General features: G+C 37.7%; 2 protein-coding genes across 16 annotated transcripts in view; one reads left to right on the forward strand and one right to left on the reverse strand.

The window, feature by feature from the left end:
* Positions 1–20,362, forward strand: part of LOC134213044 (probable nuclear hormone receptor HR3) — a 566,164-nt gene that overhangs the window by 476,078 nt on the left and 69,724 nt on the right. For all 14 annotated transcript variants that reach the window (XM_062691558.1, XM_062691557.1, XM_062691552.1 and 11 more), the window contains one exon: positions 4,295–4,522. In XM_062691558.1, the coding sequence (XP_062547542.1) occupies positions 4,295–4,522 (228 nt within the window). The remainder of the gene's footprint in view (positions 1–4,294; positions 4,523–20,362) is intronic.
* Positions 1–20,362, reverse strand: part of LOC134213046 (endonuclease G, mitochondrial) — a 458,875-nt gene that overhangs the window by 202,386 nt on the left and 236,127 nt on the right. The gene's annotated exons all lie outside the window — the stretch shown is intronic.

Below are 20,362 nucleotides of genomic sequence, written 5' to 3' on the forward strand. Positions count from 1 at the left end.
AGTGCCCATTGAATCGATTCAGTAGTTATGATTCTACGTGCTTGAGCCCAAGACCCATAGCTACATGAAAAGACATCAGGATCATCCGAAGATGTTATATCGACACATCCAGGGAAGTGCGTATCAAATAAGTGCTCTAACGATTCTTCATCAGAAGAAGTGTAGTCGCCATTTGGCTTGCGAATTTCGCCAACTTGGAAATCCTTGGATCTCGCAAGAATTTTATTCAATCGACTGGCTTCACTCAAATTGGAAACATTTGCACAAAGGTTTTTCCAGCCGGATCGTTCAGCAGATCGTAGAGCCTTCTTGTAAGCTTTGCGAGCCAACTTGAAAGAATCCGTCCCTGCTGAATGGCGTCTGTTCGAACTCCTTCTGCACTGCTTCCTTAGCTTAGCCAAATCGGAATTCCACCAAGGGGTTCCTCTTGAGGTTTTTACAGAACGTAAAGGGCAAGCTTCTTCGAAAGCTTCCATGATGTGCAACGTTGTAGTATCAACTGCATCATCCAAGTCGGTAGGAGTTTCTATAGAAGGTAGATATCCATGAAATTTGGTAGAGAGCAACTCTGTGTAAAGATCCCAGTTTGTTGAACGGGGATTTCTAAAACGCAAGGTCTGCGAAGTAACATTCAAATGATCAAAGTAGATGTAGCGATGGTCAGATATCGATTCCTCATCTGACACATGCCAATTCGTCAATTCGTGACTGATTCTATTGGAGCAAAGGGTTATGTCTAACACTTCTGCTCTATTAGATACCATAAAGGTTGGGCGATTGCCTATGTTAAGTAAACTAAGTTCGGTACTACTTAAGTATTCCATCAAGCTGGAGCCTCTCAGATTGATATCCGAGCTACCCCAGATGATGTGATGAGCATTAGCATCACTGCCGACAATTAGCAGAAGGCCTTTGAAGTGCAATATATGACAACTCGTTTGAAAGCATCCGTAGGGGATGGTTCATTATGTGGTAGATAAACCGAACAATAGACGTATTTCCTGACGGGGTTCCGCCAGTTGCATCAATTGTGACAGCACATACATCTCTGGTTGTTAGTTCAGAGATAAGTGTAGCAATAATAGCATTGTTAACAAGCACACATGCACGCGGCATTGATCGAGAGTTTGCCATATCATTACTGAAAGCAGCAAAAACCGGGTTCACTAGGTTACCTAGGTAGAAGCTACCCTTGCGAAAATAGTGTTCCTGCACCAAAGCCACTTGGGATTTGCCATTTTGCATGAGTCTACAAAGATTAATCGTTGCTGTTCTTTTATGCTGAAGATTGATTTGAGCTATCTTAACTGAAGCCATTGCAAATTAAGATAATGCACTCCACAACTTCAGCATTAATATGAACAGCAACGATGAAACCAAATTGGTATCTTATCAGGAAAGTCAAAGACGAAACACAGAGTACAATGTGTATAACGCATAAAGCGAATCCATATAGGTGACAATTTGTTGAAAAACTAAATAAAAACATGCTCATAATCCCACCCTTATTTGACCTCAAGTTGAGATTGAATAAGAGTAGCCGATTATTTCGGAGAAGCAAAAGTCAACTACGCCATAGCTCCGGTTAGCGCAGTAAGGGCTAGATACTGTGAAGGGTGCCCTGGTGCTTCACAGGCTCCGTTAGCGGTTAGGTTTTTTTGAGACTCCCTAACCATTCATTCGTAGGCACGGTAAGCATAAAGCCGCATCACACCAAGAATTTGGGGTCACCTGTATGGTGGACTTCTACCACCGGAACAGGCAATCCGTAGCGTTATTCTTAGCCAGATAACTGGCTGCCGACACCACACAGCTATCTTGGCTGTTCGGGAAGAGAAGTTGACATTGACTTTACGTCAACTCTCAATGTGGCCGAACAGTCGAGTCAAGCAGTGTATTTCTGGCGAAAATGTTGTCAAATCTATGAAACGATTCATAATCATAAAAGGTTATTGAGCTCACAAAGATGATCTAACAAGTTTGTTTAAAAAAATATGCAATGTTAGCAAAGTATAATGAGTATTGCGCACATTTCGACCCCACGTTAATTAGACTATTTGAGACCAAAAGACTACCATGGAGATACACAAAAAAAACAATGCATCATTGATTGCTTTGGTCGGCATGTCTATTACAATACCAATTACAAGCACTCCAAATCAACATTTCAAGTGCCTCTTTCCGCAATTTCACCAATCGATTCGAAAACCGTCCTTCAAAAGCCTCGCGTCAGTTCGAGACGTCCAATACAAACCACCTGAATATCCAATGAGCAACCACTCCATCTCATCAATTTCAATGGCAGCATCAAAGCGAACCTTTCAGAACTGAAGTTTAACGACTACCGCCAAGCAACCAAATGCTCGTCAGCATCAGCAATGTGATAATAACCCACCGAAAATGTAAAAACGTCAAAAACTGCGAGTCGAAACCCCATCCGCTTGCTTCTCCACTAACAATCTTTTTCCTCCCCATTCGCTACATTCCACGCGTTTAACGACCAGCGAACGATCCGGCAAGCGCGTCCTGTACCAGCTGGTCGTTGTTGCGACCAGAACGTACTTGAAATTGCACACATCATCATCATCATCGTCGCCACCACCGACCGGACGGACGGCCGGTAGGGTAACCGACCACCGAACTTACTTTCGGACATTGACGCCCCGGACCTACGAAAACCTGAACTCGCGAAGAACCGAGCCAGCAGCGCACCAGCAAGATCACCGCCCCAAAAGATCAACGAACTCTCGGACATGTGTACGAGTCAGCTCCGCGCGCTGCTAGTCGCCGTCGTTGTTGTTGTTTTTACTTTTCGCACATTCATCGCCGAGTCGAGTTCAACTCAGAACGTTGTCTTGCATTTTTATTTTTAGGCGATTCTTTTCTCGCACCTACCCGAAAAATTTCGGCGGTCTCCTCCGCCGTCTCTTCGCATTGTTGTGGTGCGAGCGAGGAGCGATCGATCGCGAGTTTCGTCACGATACCGGTTTTTTGGCTGGACGCGATCGCGACAGCGCGCAGCGCAGAACGCGAACTCTCCGCCGCTCACGACCCGAGTCACTTCATCAAAGCGTTGACGATGGATGGATGAAAAGAGTGAGAGGTGGATCGTTTGGCCGTCGCTGAAGATGATGGATGATGGTCGCGATCGCTCTTGTGCAGGGTTGTAAATATTCGGCAGCACTGGATGAAGGTGATGTTTTTTTATATCATTTTTTTTATTTTCTTCCTGCTTTGAAATCAACCTCACATTCCCGGAGAGGCAGAAAAGTAAACAACAGAACTCACATCACCCACAGCGCCGCGAAGATGAAATTTACCACAGCAAAATGTACACATTCACCCAGCAAATTGAAAAAATTCACCACGCGTTTAAATGGGCCACTCACAGTCATACGGTAAGGCGCGAACTGAGCAGCATGTCAGAGCGACTTGTGAGTGGCTGAATGCGAAATTGAATAGTCGGTGTTGGGAATGATTTTTCGGCTGCACCCAGTCGCACTCACCACGGTGGTGATGAAGGCGACAGCAGATTTTACTGAGATCCATGTTTTTCACTGCATTGACTGTGAAATATTTCTACCCTGCTCTTGTGAACAAAAATGATGAACTGCTTCGACGATTTTTGGAGGGGGTGCGAGCAACGCACGGGAAAGAATGAAATCGAGACGACCGTCGTCGGAGAGGAAGGTTTTGAATATTTGGCGTTCGTGTGAAGATGCGCGTGCGAATGGGACGCGCAACGTTCTACCCGCAGCGGTCATTGACTTTGGCGAATTTTGTTTTGATTCGGGTCGTTCGAAGACGCTTGAGGACTGTCGCGACTCACTTCGGGAGCTCGGGTGATGATTTTACTTTGAAGTGAAAACGATTACGATGCATCGTAATCTGTTCTATTCTGGACGTTTCAAAATATTTTTAAAATGCAATGACAGTGAACACGGCGACCTTTGATGGTTTAATGAGTTAATTAGCAATTCTATGAAGTAGAATACTTTGGATTTAATTGTTGAGCCACATATTATTCGAGAGGGAAATAAAATTATAACGAAAGAACACGTGTACTTCTCAGTTATATTTCTGGAGTTTTTGTAGGTATTTATTACAAAAAAAAAACTAAACATTTCCAACTGTATGAAATACTTAGATCAAAAACCAAGCTGTATGAAAACTTATCGTAAGAACACAGTTTCATCTAAATTTACCATCCCCATTTCTGAAAGCCGTGATAGCATTTTACTACCCAATCAAAAATACTAAACTAACCATCGCTTCCTTTTTTTATCATCCACAGCGCAAATCGAAATCATCCCATGCAAAGTGTGCGGCGACAAGTCATCCGGCGTCCATTACGGTGTGATAACGTGCGAAGGCTGTAAGGGCTTCTTCCGGCGCTCGCAGAGCTCCGTCGTCAACTACCAGTGCCCCCGGAACAAGCAGTGCGTCGTCGACCGAGTCAACCGGAATCGGTGTCAGTACTGTCGACTGCAAAAGTGCCTAAAGCTGGGAATGAGTCGCGACGGTGAGTACCTCTATATTTATACGCTGTACCAAGCCGTGACAAGTTTGTCCAGAATTTTTACACACGAAACCGAAGTCTGAATTTGATGCAAGTAGGAAAGAATGGAAAACCCAAACCGGCCCAGAGCGGTAGGACAGTACGGACAAAATACTTCAATTCAATCCACACAACACAACTACGCGAGCTATCGCTATCAAATGGTCGTAAATGGTGGCAATTTAATTTTTATCTTAACTGCGTAATCTACATCTAATAGTTTGTACGGTAGCTGGACGGAGACGGGACAAAACGCAAGACCAGCCGTTCGGTTGGCGTGTTCTATTCTTTGCCCATTTACTTCGGATAGTGCCCAAGTCCACGTCCAACTCTAGTCAGCCATTCACGCCGTTCACGTGGTTCGCTTCATATATCAAGCCAGCGTCGCGGTGCCAGTGTTGGACAGTCACAGGCGCCACATTCACATACTTTTTTTCCCGAATGATGGGAGATTATTAGAAGAAACGGTGTTCGTTAAGCTTATGTATGTACATAACGGTGGTGGGGTTGTCACTGTTATGTAGCAGTTGAGAGGTTAGGTAACATTGTTTCCGCTTTGCTGGGGGGTAAAATAGAATGAAGGAAGTTATTAAAGTTTATGCGATATAGCCCATAATGGAAGTCCTTAGGAACAATGAATTCGGTAGGGCTTAAGACAACACAGTAAAGCATAGCATTATCACAGGATTAGCTAAGAAATAGTTGACAGCTTTTGAAATAGTACCAGAAATTGTGTTATACCATCTACGACCAAGTAAACGGATTATTACATTTGAGTGGACAAAATCTGGATACCCTTATACACGCATAACTTTTGAAATATGTCACCAGAGAGTGAAATATTTCGTGGAGCGATGAACGTATATCTGCACTGTCTGATTTTTTTGTTAGTAATAGTTAGTGTTCCAAATACTTGGTTGATAATGGCATAGAAGAAATAGCAGGTTCGAAAAGCAATTGTGTGCAGTCGCAATTAAAATCCGGGGCTCTCTTCTAGAAACTTGCTTAAACCTTTTATTATCATGTAATCACTGTTCATAGCGTTTTGGAATTGTTTGATATTCATTTGACAGCATCTAGGAACAGGAAGTCAGGGAACGGAACAAAACCGGATTTCATGGACCACCAGAAGGATGAGAAGGTGTAACAAATACTTCAGAGGACCCAATCTCTTAACACGTCGGGGAGAATGTTCCCAAACCGACCCCCTAAATGACAAAGGCCATGAAATTGCGAAAAATAATTTTTTGGCCAAGTTTCGTAGTCTATATTGTAGCGGGGACATTATTCTATATTTCTGAGGCTTTATTGTGGGTGCAGCTGTGGAAAGTTAGGAGATATAGAGGGTAAAGTGAAAGTATACGTTTTCGGCATTCTCAAAAATGGTGGTCCGAAACCGACCCCCCCATGGTTCGAAACCGACCACCTTCCCTATAGTCTAGAACTGATCTTTATTTCACACAAAAATATTTTGACTAATGACAAACGAAAGTGCAGAAAGATGAGCCAACAGAACCATCTGCAAGAGAATCGGTACACTCCCCCCATAATTATGGAACTCTTTTGCATTTCACAATCAAATTCACTATTTTCAATGGAAAAAGATGTTCTATCAGCAATATTAGATATCTAACCCATCATAATTTTGACTGCTTCAAATGCTTAAATAGCTTTAAATTTGATTAATTCGATAAACATTGAATCAGTGTTCCATGATTGTGACCACGACAAAATTTTCCCACAGTTATGGAACAGTTCAGTATTCCCTGTATAGATCGCTTCCTAATCATTTATTGTGTCGACATCCTTTTTCAAAAGCGATAATTCTCACTACTTATTCAAAAGGACGTTTGAATCTTTGTTTACAAAATCACATACGTCCTTTTGAATAAGTATCCGAGAATTATTGCTTTTGAAAAAGGATGTCGACACAATAAATGATTAGGAAGCGATTTATACAGGAAATACTAAACTGTTCCATAACTGTGGGAAAATTTTGTCGTGGTCACAATCATGGAACACTGATTCAATGTTTATCGAATTAATCAAATTTAAAGCTATTTAAGCATTTGAAGCAGTCAAAATTATGATGGGTTAGGTCCTTTTGAATAAGTACCCGAGAATTGTAGGTTAGTGTTATATTGCAGCAATCATATTGCCACCAATGCATTGGTGGTATGAACGAATGTGTGGATAATATTTGCATTAAAACGGCATTGTTTACATTCGCCGCCATCTTGGACACGAAGTGTTCCATAATATGGTAATTTGCAATCGATTGGAAGTTCAGTAATTTTGTTCTAATTAAATCTATTTCAGATTGGAATTACATAGCGAACCGAAAGCTTAGATCCTAACGTTACTTTTCATGTATTAATATCTACAATTGGTTGATTTTGTGGAGTGTTAGAAGTAATTGAATGTTGAAAAAGTCGTTGAGCGTTCCATAACTGTGGGGGTAGTGTATGGGACCAACATTATCCCCTACTCAAGAGTGAATTGCACGATGGACGATTACGATCGCGGAGTTGATGTCGGGTAAGACCAGGCGGGTGCCAATGCACTATGGTCCAGGATACAGATTTACGCGGAAAGATGAATTTTACGCCAAAACTATATTTTTTAGAAAAAAACTGTTGTTCTACAAAATTGTTCGCAATAGTAAGGCCATCATTATGGTTTTACCAAAAAATAGGGTGGCCCATCATATAAAAAAATAAGATTTTTTTTTTATTTCTCGGAATATTGACATGTTATGTTCTGCAAAGTTGTAGCGTAGCTTATTCCAATAAATTTTGCTAAAAAAACTTTTTCTGTAGCTCTTAAGTTGGCTGATTTAGAGCAGTTTTACCTAATTGGATTAGGGTGTACCTCAAAAAAACAGTATTTTTGATCTGCTTTTTTTGTTTTAGATTTCTCGAAAAAGTCGTCTTCAGGTGACTTTTAGAGCTCAAAAATGCAACTTTTAATAGGTAAATATAATCAATATCTTTTTCCGATCAAAAGTTATAATCGTTTTCTGTCAAAATTACATTTTTTTCATAAGTTGATATCTCCGGTTAGGGCAGACCAAAAAAATATGTTTACACGGCATTTGAAAGATAAATTAATATTCTTCATTATGTAAAAAAATTGGGGATATGTTATTTTTTTATCTCAAGTTTTACCAATTTTACTAAAACCATGTTTTTTCAAATAAATTATTATAACTCGACAACGGAAAAAGATACAGACGATATTCTTAAAGCAAAACACGCGTTATGAAAAGCCCCAAAAGTCTTCAGAAGATGACATTCGTGAGAAATGAAAAATAAAAAATCTACAGCTCTAACACTTTTTATAAGTTTTATCATTATCATCGTATTGCAAGATTTACGAGAAAAGATGCATTTTCGGTCTGAAGCATACTTTTAAGAAACAAAATTTGTTCTACAAAGTTGTTCTGGATACTTGGGCCCTTATTATAGAGTTACCGAAAAATAGGGTGGGACATTTTATAAAAATGTAAAATTTTCATTTTTTTTATTTTGCGGAATATTGACGTAAAATGTTCCACAAAGTTGTAGCGCAGCTTTTTCCAATCAACTTTGCTATATAAACTTTTTATGTAGCTCTTAAGCTCACTTGTTTAGAGTAATTTTACTTACCAGGATTAGGGTGTCCCTCAAAAAACAAGATTTATGATCTGCTCATTTCATTTTTTATTTTTCACGGATGTCATCCTCTGAAGACTTTTGGAGCTTTTTAAAACGCGTGTTTTGCTATAAGAATATCGTCTGTATCTTCTTCCGTTGTCGAGTTATATCAATTTATTTGAAAAAACATGATTTTAGTAAAATTGGTGAAACTTGAGATAAAAAATAACATATCCCCAATTTTTTGACATAATGAAGAATATTAATTTCTCTTTTAGATGCCGTGTAAACATATTTTTTTGGTCTACCCTAACCGGAGATATCAACTTATGAAAAGAATTTAATTTTGACAGGAAAATGATTATAACTTTTGATCGGAAAAAGATATTGTGCATATTTACCCATCAAAAGTTGCATTTTTTTGAGCTCTAAAAGTCACCTGAAGACGACTTTTTCGAGAAATCTAAAACAAAAAAATTAGATCAAAAATACTGTTTTTTTGAGGTACACCCTAATCCAATTAGGTAAAATTGCTCTAAATCAGCCAACTTAAGAGCTACAGAAAAAGTTTTTTTTGGCAAAATTGATTGGAATGAGCTGCGCTACAACTTTGTAGAACATAACATGTCAATATTCTGAGAAATAAAAAAAATATTTTCTGATTTTTTTTATATGATGGGCCACCCTATTTTTTGGTAGAACCATAATGATGGCCTTACTATTTCGAACAATTTTGTAGAACAGCAGTTTTTTCTAAAAAATATAGTTTTGGCGTAAAATTCATCTTTCCACGTAAATCTGTATCCTGGACCATAGTGCAATGTGTCAAATGTTTGTTGCCACCAATCAAGCGAATGCCGACGGCACTAACACTACGTCGTAGTCTATGACAAATAAACACTGCAGTGAGTGAGAATGTTCTAAAACGCACAAAGTTTGGATAATGCCAGAAACAACTGTTTCTGCTCAGCACAGAGTTTATTCTACCAACATAATTATTTAACTGCATATTTCGCGTAAAGAATAAAGTGAAAACATTACATTTTTACGAATTTGGTGTATTTTTGTTCGCAGCAAATTTTAATTTAATATGTGCTTTCGACACCACTCTCTCTCTCTCGTAAAAACGGTAAACAATACAAATTTTCACAAATACCACGACAATTTATGATAGTATATGAGCATTTTGACATTGGAGTATAAATTTATGCGCCAAATAAGAGGGTACTGTCATACTTGCCAAACTCCATATGGAAAAAATCCGTTGTCGCCCCTCTGGGTAAGACATAATTGACGGTGCCTCCTGGCCATAACGCCCCTGTGAGGTTTCTAGAAAACTAGAATTTACTAAGGTCTATTGGCACCTTTAAGTATTTGTAAGACCGCCATACTACGTGAACGCGGAAATACTTTTGTGTTACACAATGAAATAATTGCAAAATTCAAAAAGGAACTTTCAATGTTTGTTTGCTCAATATTATGGAGCGACACTTGCCCTTGTACATATACTGTCTGCAAAACTTGCACTGAAGCACTCTGTTGGGCAACAAAATAATATTCCTCAGTTATGTTTGCTTGGGCACGACTGTGCGAAACTCGGTAAAAGTTTAACATTTTGCTGAGATCCCGATTAAAAAAATTAAGTGTGTATAATTATGAAAATCTAACTATTTGCATATATCATATGAACGGAAAGTTCTAGTTCAAAAATTTATAAAATAAAAATTGGTTCGCCATTTTGATTAGAGATGGGCAAAACGGATCACATCGTTAAACGGGTTATTCAGTCTAATGATTCGGATATTTCATACGGATCGGATCTTTGGATCAAAAAGTAAAGAGAATGCAAAATTCTGAAACGGTTGTTATTCAGGACTACACTTTTGAACCGTACATTCAATAATTTCACCCCTCTCTAACTCACATATACTTATAACATGCATAGAGAACCTACAACAAATTTTTATTTTATCATTTCCTCACAAATGATCGATATTTTGCTGATCTGGTGAACCGGATCTTCGAAAAAATTAGCTCACTCACTTCAAAGAACCGGATCATTTTAACGGTTCCGGATCTAAACGCCCAGCTCTAATTTTGATCCCGTACCACTGGCGGAGTTAGACTGGGGCACATGGTCCACCATTCCCTGAGATTTGATTTTTTTTATTCCTCTCTTTATTTGTAAGGCACTCTGTGTTGCTTAACGCCTACTGTGCCAGGATCTACTGAGTAATTCTCGCTGAGACCGGGCCACTATTTGCACGAGGTTCTTAAAAATTCCTAAATTTATGTTCATTCGAAAGCTTTTGGCGAGTATATTAAGGATCCGAGTTAAATTCTTCAGAAAGATAGATCCCTCGGTAGTTATACACGAAATCACGTTTATGGACCCCTCGATTTTTTACAAATTCTTGACTCATCAAAACTGTCATAACTCCAACATTTCTTAACCGATCTTAGAGATCAGCATATCGTTGGCAAGAGGAATTTGCAATAATAAAAATAGAAGCTGCTTTGAAAACTATTTTTTCGCCAGGTTTGCAACCACCGATTTTGAATATTAGTACATCGATGGAAAGCTTAGCTTAAATCGTGCATTGTGTCCAAAAATCTCAGGTTTATGTTTTTTCTATCGAAAGTTATGTACGATTTAATACCAGTACCAAAATTCTTGAATTATTTAATACAATAACTTGAATACGGCTCCGTTATGCTCAAAACTTTTGAGCCCATAAGACCCAGCCCATGTAGATATGCTTTTCATTTTTGAAACATATTTGGCTTAGAAAAGTGTATGAAATCAAGGAACAGACGTCGTAGTATCATATTACCCATAAAAATAGGGTTCGTTGATCAGATGGGCCTTCAAAAAATAATTTGGCAAATCGAACATCTGATTACTTTTGATTGAAAAACAAGATTTGAGAAACAAGAAAACCTAAGATTTTTGAACACAATGCACAATATAAGCTAAGTTTTTCATCGATGTACTAATATTCAAAACTGGCAAAAAAAATAGTTTTCAAAAAGAAATCCAAGATGGCGGCCAAATTCAATATGCCTGCTTCTATTTGAGCAAATTGAGGATACACTCTTCCTCTTTCCAAAGATATGCTTATCTCTAAGATCGGTTAAGAAATGTTGGAGTTATGACAGTTTTGATGAGTCTAAAATTGGCAAAAATCGAGGGGTCCATAAACGTGATTTCGTATATAGCTAACGAGGGGTTCAACTTTCTGAAGAATTTAACTCGGATTCTTAATATACTCGCCGAAAGCTTTCGAATGAATATAAATTTAGTCATTTTTAAGGACCTCGTGCAAATAGAGGCACGGTCTCAGCGAGAATTACTCACTGTGATATTCTGCTGTACAGAATCCACACAGAAGCTATGTTTAGATTTCCATTACTCATTATTGTAGTCGTTGCCAGTCCATCTCATCGTGAGTCCATTGTGTCCGTTTGCCCATGTCGTGAATCCAATGATCGTTGCATTGTTCAGTTTCCATTTATCCGGGTAACGTTGGAGGAATGCCTCCAAGAAGAACAAGTTGTCAGTCGTCATCAGGCAGCCGTTACGGTAAGGCGCGTACCCCAGAACGCCACCGTATGGGCCGCGGATCCAGCGACTGATGAGGGTCTGGTGAAGGGGCTGGAAATCGAACCCATGACCATCCGCTTGTAATCGAACGTGTAGCCAACTACGCGAGGGCCTCTTTGAGTATGTATTATTCTAAGATTAAAAAAAACTGAATTTCCTTCACTTTTTATAATCACTGTTCATCAAATTGAATATTTAATAACACCAGTCGATAGATTGATAGGCAGATTATGCATTGAACACCAAAATCGTCACACGATCCATAAACTTTTCTCGATAGTGAACCCGGTGATAAATACATAATGAATTAACCAACCCAAAAAGATGTAAATGGTCTATAAAAGAAGTCTTCGTGGTCCATACTATTGATGAATGTATCAATAAAATGAAACAAATGAAAATGTATTGAACATTTATGGATTGTTCATTCGAACTATAGCGAAAAAAGTTTTGCTATTTTCGAAGTACTTTCTGGAGAAATTTCAGGAACAACTCCTTAGAAAATCTACGAATATATTCGGGAGATCCGATAAAAATCTTTTCGAGAATTCGTTCAGATATTTCTTTGGAACTGTATCGTTTTTCTAAAGCAATTTTTGGATAAATTTTCAAAGAAATTTATTGAGGAATTTTCGATGGAATTACTGAAGAAATGTCCAAAGGAGAAGTTTCCAGCATGTGTTCCCGAAAGAATTCCTGAATGAATTTTCAAAGAAATTTCCGAAGGATAACCTTTACAATGGTGTTCATTTTTGAAGTTATTAACGGATTGCTGCCTCGTTATTTGTGTGATCGAATTGAAAAAGGAAGTAACATTAATAGATAGGTACACCCAGGTTTTTTTACGAGGGGGATACGTACCGCGTTAAAAAACATGTGAAGAAACCGCGTCAATACAAAAATCCGTGTAAAAATAAACATCGATAAATTTTCCTAAGTCCTTTTCAATGGAAAAGACTTAGAAGAATTTACTGATAAGTGAAAATTTTCTCAGTATATTTGATTGACAAAAAGTTGGAAACTGGGCATTGCCGGAATGGGCTCGATGAGTGGAAGCCGAAAATTGGTGTTTGGCGCCATTTCGAAATTCAAGATGGCCGACTTCCGGGTATACCTTCTTCGCCGTTGCCGCCGTATAAAAATAATCGGCGTACAGTTGTATGAAAATTGAACAATTATTCACATTTCCTTGAAATCTATGAATCGAAATCATTGGATAGCGACCTACTCACAACTACAGCATGGAGATGATTTCTAGCTAAAATGCGGAATACGTCGCACAAAAATAAAAATAATACCAATAACTTTTGGTTTTTGGAAAATTTCCTTGTGTTACTGGAAATTTTGTTTTATAAAGGGAAATTTTATATTTATTAGGGGCTTGATTTCTTGGAACTTTTTTTTTATTTCAAGTTTATTGGGGGATGAGGAATTTTTATAGGAACTACTGGAGGATCTTCCGAAGGAACTATTGAAGGATGCCTGGATAATAGGGTGGCTCAAATTAGTATGAGAAAAACTTTGTTCAATTTTTTTTTTGATGGGCCACCCTCTTATTCGGTTCTATTTGATGCCCTGATGCTCTGGACAAAATTTCAGCCAAATCGGTCAACGTTTGGGCGGTGCTAAACTCGTTGGAAGTTTATATGGAAAAATGTATGCAGAAACATCCAAAAACAGTAAATTGCAGCTGGAATACACAACTTACGATGAAGAACTATGATACTCATTCTTATCTTGGAGAATTTAATACAGAATGTTATGCAGAAAACCGCGAGAAGATTCGAGTTTGCCCGGATAAGTTATTAGCATTCCTCTGCAGTGGAGTTTGAGCAAATTTCGTTTCTTTTACCTTTGAAAAGAAATAAATTCACCCCTACAACACTCCAGTAAAATGCTAATATCTTTGCGTAATAAACTCTAATCTTCTCGCGGTTTTCAGCATAACATTCTGTATTTTATTTTACAAGAACTGAGTATCATGGTTCTTGATCGTAAATTGTGCCGTCCAACTGCAAATCACTGTTTTTGGATGTTTCTGCATACATTTTTCCATATAAGCTTCCAACGAGTTTAGCACCGCCCAAACGTTGACCGATTTGGCTAAAATTTTGTCCAGAGCATCAGGGCATCAAATAGAACCGAATAAAAGGGCGGCTCATCAAAAAATTTGAAAAAGTGTTTTTTGAGCCACCCTACTGGATAAGTTTCCGTAAGAATTCTTGGAGGTACTTCCGGATAAACCTTCTCTGGAGCTTCAGAAAAAATCCTCGAGGAATTTCCGAATGAATTCTTGGAGGAATTTCTTAAGATACTGCGGAGAAATTCCTGGAGGAACTTCCGGAGTAATTATTTTGAGGAAGTTCCGGAGGAATTCCTTTGAGGATCTTCCGGAAGAACTTCTTGAGGAATTCCTTTGAGGAACTTTCGGACGAATTCCTTTGTAGAACTTCCGGAGCAATTTATTTGGAGAGCTTCCAGAGGAATTCATTTGCGGAGCTTCCGGAGGAACTTTTGAAGGAATTCCTTCGAGGAGCTTCTGGAGGAATTTATTTGAGGAACACCCAATGTAAATTCAGCAAGCACTCACACAGGAATTTCTAAGGGATCTTCCGGAGAAATTTGTAGAAGAACTTCCGGAGAAATTTTTAGAGGAGCTTATGGATGAATTCCTGGAGAAACTTCCAGAGGATTTTCTGAGGCTTACCTGGAGTAATTTCCAAAGGATTTCCTGGAGAAACCTTTTTGCCTTTCGCGTATACTAAGTATACGTAAAGGCTATAAGATCACTCCAAAAACTTTTGATAGAAGGCTCGGAGACCCATAGTGTTATATACCAATCGACTCAGCTCGACGAATTGAGGTGATGTCTGTATGTGTGTATGTATGTGTGTGTGAGTGTACAGAAAATGTGAGACACATTTTTTGTACTTAGCCTTATCCGATTTGCTTGCAACAGGTTGCATTCGACGCGGAATCCTTTCTAATTCTGCGCTATTGAAAATCGGCCCAATCGGCCATTGCGTTCCAGAGAATGTGAATTGATGAAAATAGCTGAATCTATCTTCCTAAAGTGCAGTTTTGACCTCTGATGTTCTTTTCTTGCTATAATTTATAATACACTAGAAAGGCACCATCACCGCTAGGTGGATTATTCTGGGTTTTTATCTTTATTAAAGAGATTTTCAGCCCACGGTTGAATCATCTCTGAAAGAAACTTGCAGAGGAGGATTTTCTGGAGCATCTTCTGGAGGATTTTCTGGAGGAGCCTCCGGAGGATTTCCTGAAGGAACTTCTGGAGGATTTCCTGACAAAACTTCCGGAGGTTTTCCTGGAGGAATTTGTGGAGGAACTTCCGGAGGATTTCCTGAAGGAACTTCTGGTGGATTTCCAAAGGATTTCCTGAAGGAACTTCCAAAGGATTTCCTGAAAGAATTTCCGGAGGAGTTCCTGAAGGAATTTCTGGAGGATTTCCTGGAGGAACTTCCGAAGGAATTCCTGAAGAAGCTTCCGGAGGAACTCCTGGAGGAGGTTCCGGAGTAATTCCTTTGAGAAAGTCCGGAGGAAATCCTTTGAGGAACTTCCGGAGAATTTCCTATGACGAATTTCTGTAGGATTTACTCTTATGAACTTCCGGAACTTTGAGAAACTTCTAGAGGAACTCCTATGAGGAACATTCGAAGGAATTCCTTTGAGGTACTTCTTTTTCGACATGAACATTGATTTGCTTGCAACAAGTTGCGTTCGGCGAGAAATTTTATAATGCATATAAACAAATATGAAAAATTAGACCTATACACTAATTAGTGTTATTTTAAACTTTTCTCAATTAATATTTTTAAACCCTTTTGAACGAACGAGAAAGGCACTATCACCGCTAGGTGGATTAATCAGGGTTTTGTTGCATAGTAATGGAAAGTTATGTAATTCATATTTGCGATGGTAATTAGATCGTTTTTGTTTTTTGCACATCTGATTCAATTGTTATTATATCGAATTCAATTAATTATCTTAAGAATAAATCGTCTAGCTCAAACCTTTATAGTGGTATGTGGCGGGACCATCATCACCACCTGAGAAGATTTTCGAAAAAAGAAGGATTTGCTAACAGAATAGCTGAAGGTCTAAAATTATTTTCTGGAAGAGTTTCTAAAAGAAGTTCCCAAGGAATGCTCGAATCAATTTCTAAACTAATTGCTGAAGGAATTTCCAATAAAATAACGTGGACCAAATGTATTCCTAATGGAATTTCTGGAAGAATTCTCGAAGGAAGTGTGCGATTCCTCAAGGAATTATCGAAGGATTTCTTGAAAAAAAAAACAAAGTGAAATGTCTGAAGGAATTCTTTAATAAATTTACAAAGAAGTTCCTAAAAAATACAAAAAAAAATGTAAATATATCTGAAGGAAAATATATAAATATTTTTCGAAGAAACAAAAGGGAATCTTAAAGCAAAACCTAAAAGAATTTCTTAAGGAATTCGTTGAGGAATTTCCAAAGAAATCCTTAAAGATAGTTCCAAATAAACTCCCAAATAAATTATTTAGAGAGTTTTTAAAATAATTCCAAAATAATTCCTAATAGAATTTTCGAAGAATATTACTAAGGTATTTGAAAAAAAAACTGTAAACGAATTTCCGAAGAAATTCATAAAAAAAAGTTTGCTAAAAATCTTAAATTAAATTTCATGAGAAATATTCGGAACAATTCCTTAGGGGAGAATGGGGAGACTTGATCCTCTTTTCTGATTTCCCATGTATCACAGCCAAAAATAAATAAACATACGCGATTTCCACACAGACTCTCCAAGAAATATAGTATTTAACTTTACTGATGTATGACAGTCCTTAAATTATTGTTGTTGTTGATACACAATAGATTATCAGGAGTGCTGTCAAAAATCGACTTTTAAAATTTTCGGGGGAAATTGATCCCTCTCCAAGAACTTGCTTTGATAAAATTAGAAAGGTGCCCTCAGATTTTCAAAATGAAAATACGCGGAATTTTCGAATTGCGTATACATGAACGATTTTTGTTGTTGAATTTGACAGCACATGCAATTTTAAAATTCGGGGAGACTTGATCCCCTTTCTATGATATCTACGCAACACATATTTTTTTCTGCCAACCCTTCATCAAATCTGTCAAATCTACAAAAAATAAGAAGCCTGAGAACAGATTTAGATTTTTTTGAATTTTTTCGCCAAATTATAACTTCAAATCCAAATATCCTAAAACTTTGATGGAATGTTGACATTTGTATCAGTACAGATCATTAAGCATATTTATGGCTTCGTGCTGTGAAGAAAACGAAAGCATTTGGTCATTGGTATGCGTGGTAAATTAAAAAAATCTTAAGGAAAAGAGATGAGCCAGCCCTGGGCTGAAAATCTCTTTAATAAAGATAAAAAAAAATCTTTAGGAAGGTCAAAACATACAGAAGGTCAAAACTTGCAGAATAAATAAGGTTGTCAATCCAAAAAATAACTCACCACATAAAGGTCATTTGTCTAGAGGATCTATACTAAAAAATACGAAATAGAACAAAACTTCTTTAGTTCTCAATAAAACAGGGGGTGATCAAGTCTCTCCACCTTCCGCTCTTGTTCTTGTATTTTTGTATTCATTTCCAAATTTATTTTCGGGTTTTTTTTTCCAAAGCAATCCCTGGTGGAATTTTCAAAGGAATGCCTGAAGGAACTTCAGAATAATTTTCCAAGGGAATTCCTGGAGGTATTTTCGTAAGTTATTTACGACAGAAATGTCTGGAAACTTTTTCCAAAAGAATTTCCGGATGATTTTTCTAAAACAACATCTGGAAGAATATACCAGAAGGAAATTTCCACGGATACCAGAAATGAGAATTCTCTGGAGAAACACTTCAAAATATTCCTAGAAGCTTTTCGAACAACAACAACAATTTCGTAACGACAAGATACTATTGTTGTTTCGTAATATTTGAAACTGCCGAGAAACGTTAACTGAATAACCCCTCTAATTTATTTCTTACTGCTTACGCCGAATAAACATTAAACCGACTTGTACACCAAAATTGCTGGTGCCCTGCAATAGTCAGAACTTTGGCTCCGCCAGTGTCCCTTACTGGATCCCACTTTGTAAACAAATTATTCTGGAAACATCAATGCTTCTACGATCACGTTTTCTTAGTAATTGGTTTTTGGCGTAAAAATAAGTGAATCTCACAATTGCGCTGTGTTAGGAAAATCTTGAAACAATGGACTTGAATAAAATCGAACACGAATTAAATCCGCTGGAATTCTAAACCGAAAAAAGATATTATTGCATATGCAGTAATGCCCGATTGTGTTGGAGTGCACTAAGATTGAGATTTCAACATAAACTGCATCGTGCAAAGAAAATTATTTTCAGAAATTTATCCACGAAGCTTTATTGAAAATGAAAATCTTAAAAAAATTAATTAAATAGAATAAAATATTCAAAAAAAATATGTGAATCTGTTCTTGTTTTAAAAGGTCCTATGTAAAAGTTCTCTCATTTCGTTAAAAATTAAAATTTGAAAGTGTTTCATAAATAACAATCCCCATTGACTGGCAGTGATATTATGGAAGAAAGCTCACTGTCAGATTTAGTCCAAAAGGTAAGAGGTGCTTGTTCTATTGTAGCTCCAGTGACCCATTGCAAACGGCCTGGTATCTCATGACTTGTCCGTAGTTTCATATCCAGCGTGTATTTAGGTAGGGGAGGAGGTTCGGTTGTGGGCACCCTTTTGTGTTTGGTCCATAACTTTGGCCCTGGTTGATCTTATGTCGACATTTGCATAGCAATCGAAAGCTGAACTTATAACCTCACTACTAGCAAAGAAATTAATATGATTTCATCGATTTAGAAAAAATATTGACAATTTAGAAAATTTGACATTTTTGGACATTTTCATTTCGTGGTTCGGTTGTGGGCACCCTTGAAAACATAGCTAAAAATAAAGAAGCATGAATAAAAACCACCCAGATTTAAAGACAAGGAATAGTTTATTCATTCTAAAAGCCAGGAGACGCTAAAAAAACTCAAATCAATTCACCTAGCAGTGATGATGCCTCGGTGCACTAAGGAGGATGTTGAAAAAAAATCACATAAGAAAGGTCTAAAATAGCACTTGGCAAATGGGTTTTAATTTTTTATTGATTTACGTTTTATTGGTATGCATCACAGTCAAAAAAATCCTGATTAATCACCCTAGCGGCAATAGTGCCTTTCTCGTTCATTTCAAAAAATAATATTTTGGCCATAAATTTTGATCCCATAGTCCGATCTGACCAATTTTCAATAGGAAACAATGGGAAAGCATTCCCCGTCGAATGCAACTTGTTGCAAGCAAATCGGTCAACGCTTTGTTCCAAAAAGTGTGTGTATAATGACTAGACATGCCCAAAGAACAAAAATATTAAATAAACTCATTATTTCGAACAATTATGTCAAACTAATTATAAAAACTGCCTTAAAACGTTATTAAAAATAAGTTAAGGGACAAGTAAAACGATATTGAATGATTTATCAATAAAATGAGGGTGCCCATAACCGAACCAATAAACAACCGAATTTCGCAGCCTTTTTGGAACGAGAAGAAAAAAAATCGCGCTAAAATTTTGATGGCAATCGACATTGGGCCTCAAAATAGATTAAATTTACTGGTTAAATACGCATTAGAACTCACTTTTTGAATTAAATCCTTTAATTTATGACACTTTGAAAAAGGTCAAAAAAAACTTTCGTGTTGTTTTTCTTGTACGAAAAATTTATTTGTTTCTAGTTCAAAGTAGAGATGCCCATCCGGTTTAATATTGAGCACAAAACATCATGCTATTATAGCAAACAAATGACGGTTGTCAGAATGACAGCATCTCTTATCTGTCAAAAGATACATAGGGGTGCCCATAACCGAAAGGTGCCCACAACCGAACCTCCTCCCCTAGTTTTTTTTGTAATTTAAAATCATCAATTGAAAGAATCTTAGCACATAAATCCACTTTCGGCGGATAAGAAACGGAAGGACGCTCGATCCGTTTGATTCCTAATGTTTCTCTGGGGCGCGTTGAAATTTTCTGACCAGAACTGCATTAGATTACGTCGCATCTTAAAATACCTGAACTTGAGATTTCCACCCGAAAAAACATTCCAATATAAATCTGTCTGTTGAAAATGACACGATTTTTTTCGAAAAAATATTTATTTAGATTTGCCGCTGGCAGGCGATAGACACCAGCTATACGAATACATTTTTGCAGCGTCTCCCTCCGACAAGCGTTTGCGTTGCCACCGACGGCAAATCGCTGCCGTCGCCAAACGATTATGATTTGCACTTTGAAGAAAATTCGTCTCGGCTCAACCTTCTCTTGTATAGAAGGATGATTCTGGAAAGAATCGATTTGTTTTCAACATTGCACCTTTTCAATCACAAACAGGAACAAAATCAGAATATTGAAAGGAAATTTCTCTTGATTGATTTACCTCTAAAACGCGATAGACGTCTCCCTTCGACGAGCGCTTGTGATTCTGTTACCGATGACAACTTTCTATCTTTCAGTATCG

This window comes from Armigeres subalbatus, chromosome 2 (genome assembly GCF_024139115.2).
Source record: "Armigeres subalbatus isolate Guangzhou_Male chromosome 2, GZ_Asu_2, whole genome shotgun sequence".
NCBI lineage: Eukaryota > Metazoa > Arthropoda > Insecta > Diptera > Culicidae > Armigeres > Armigeres subalbatus.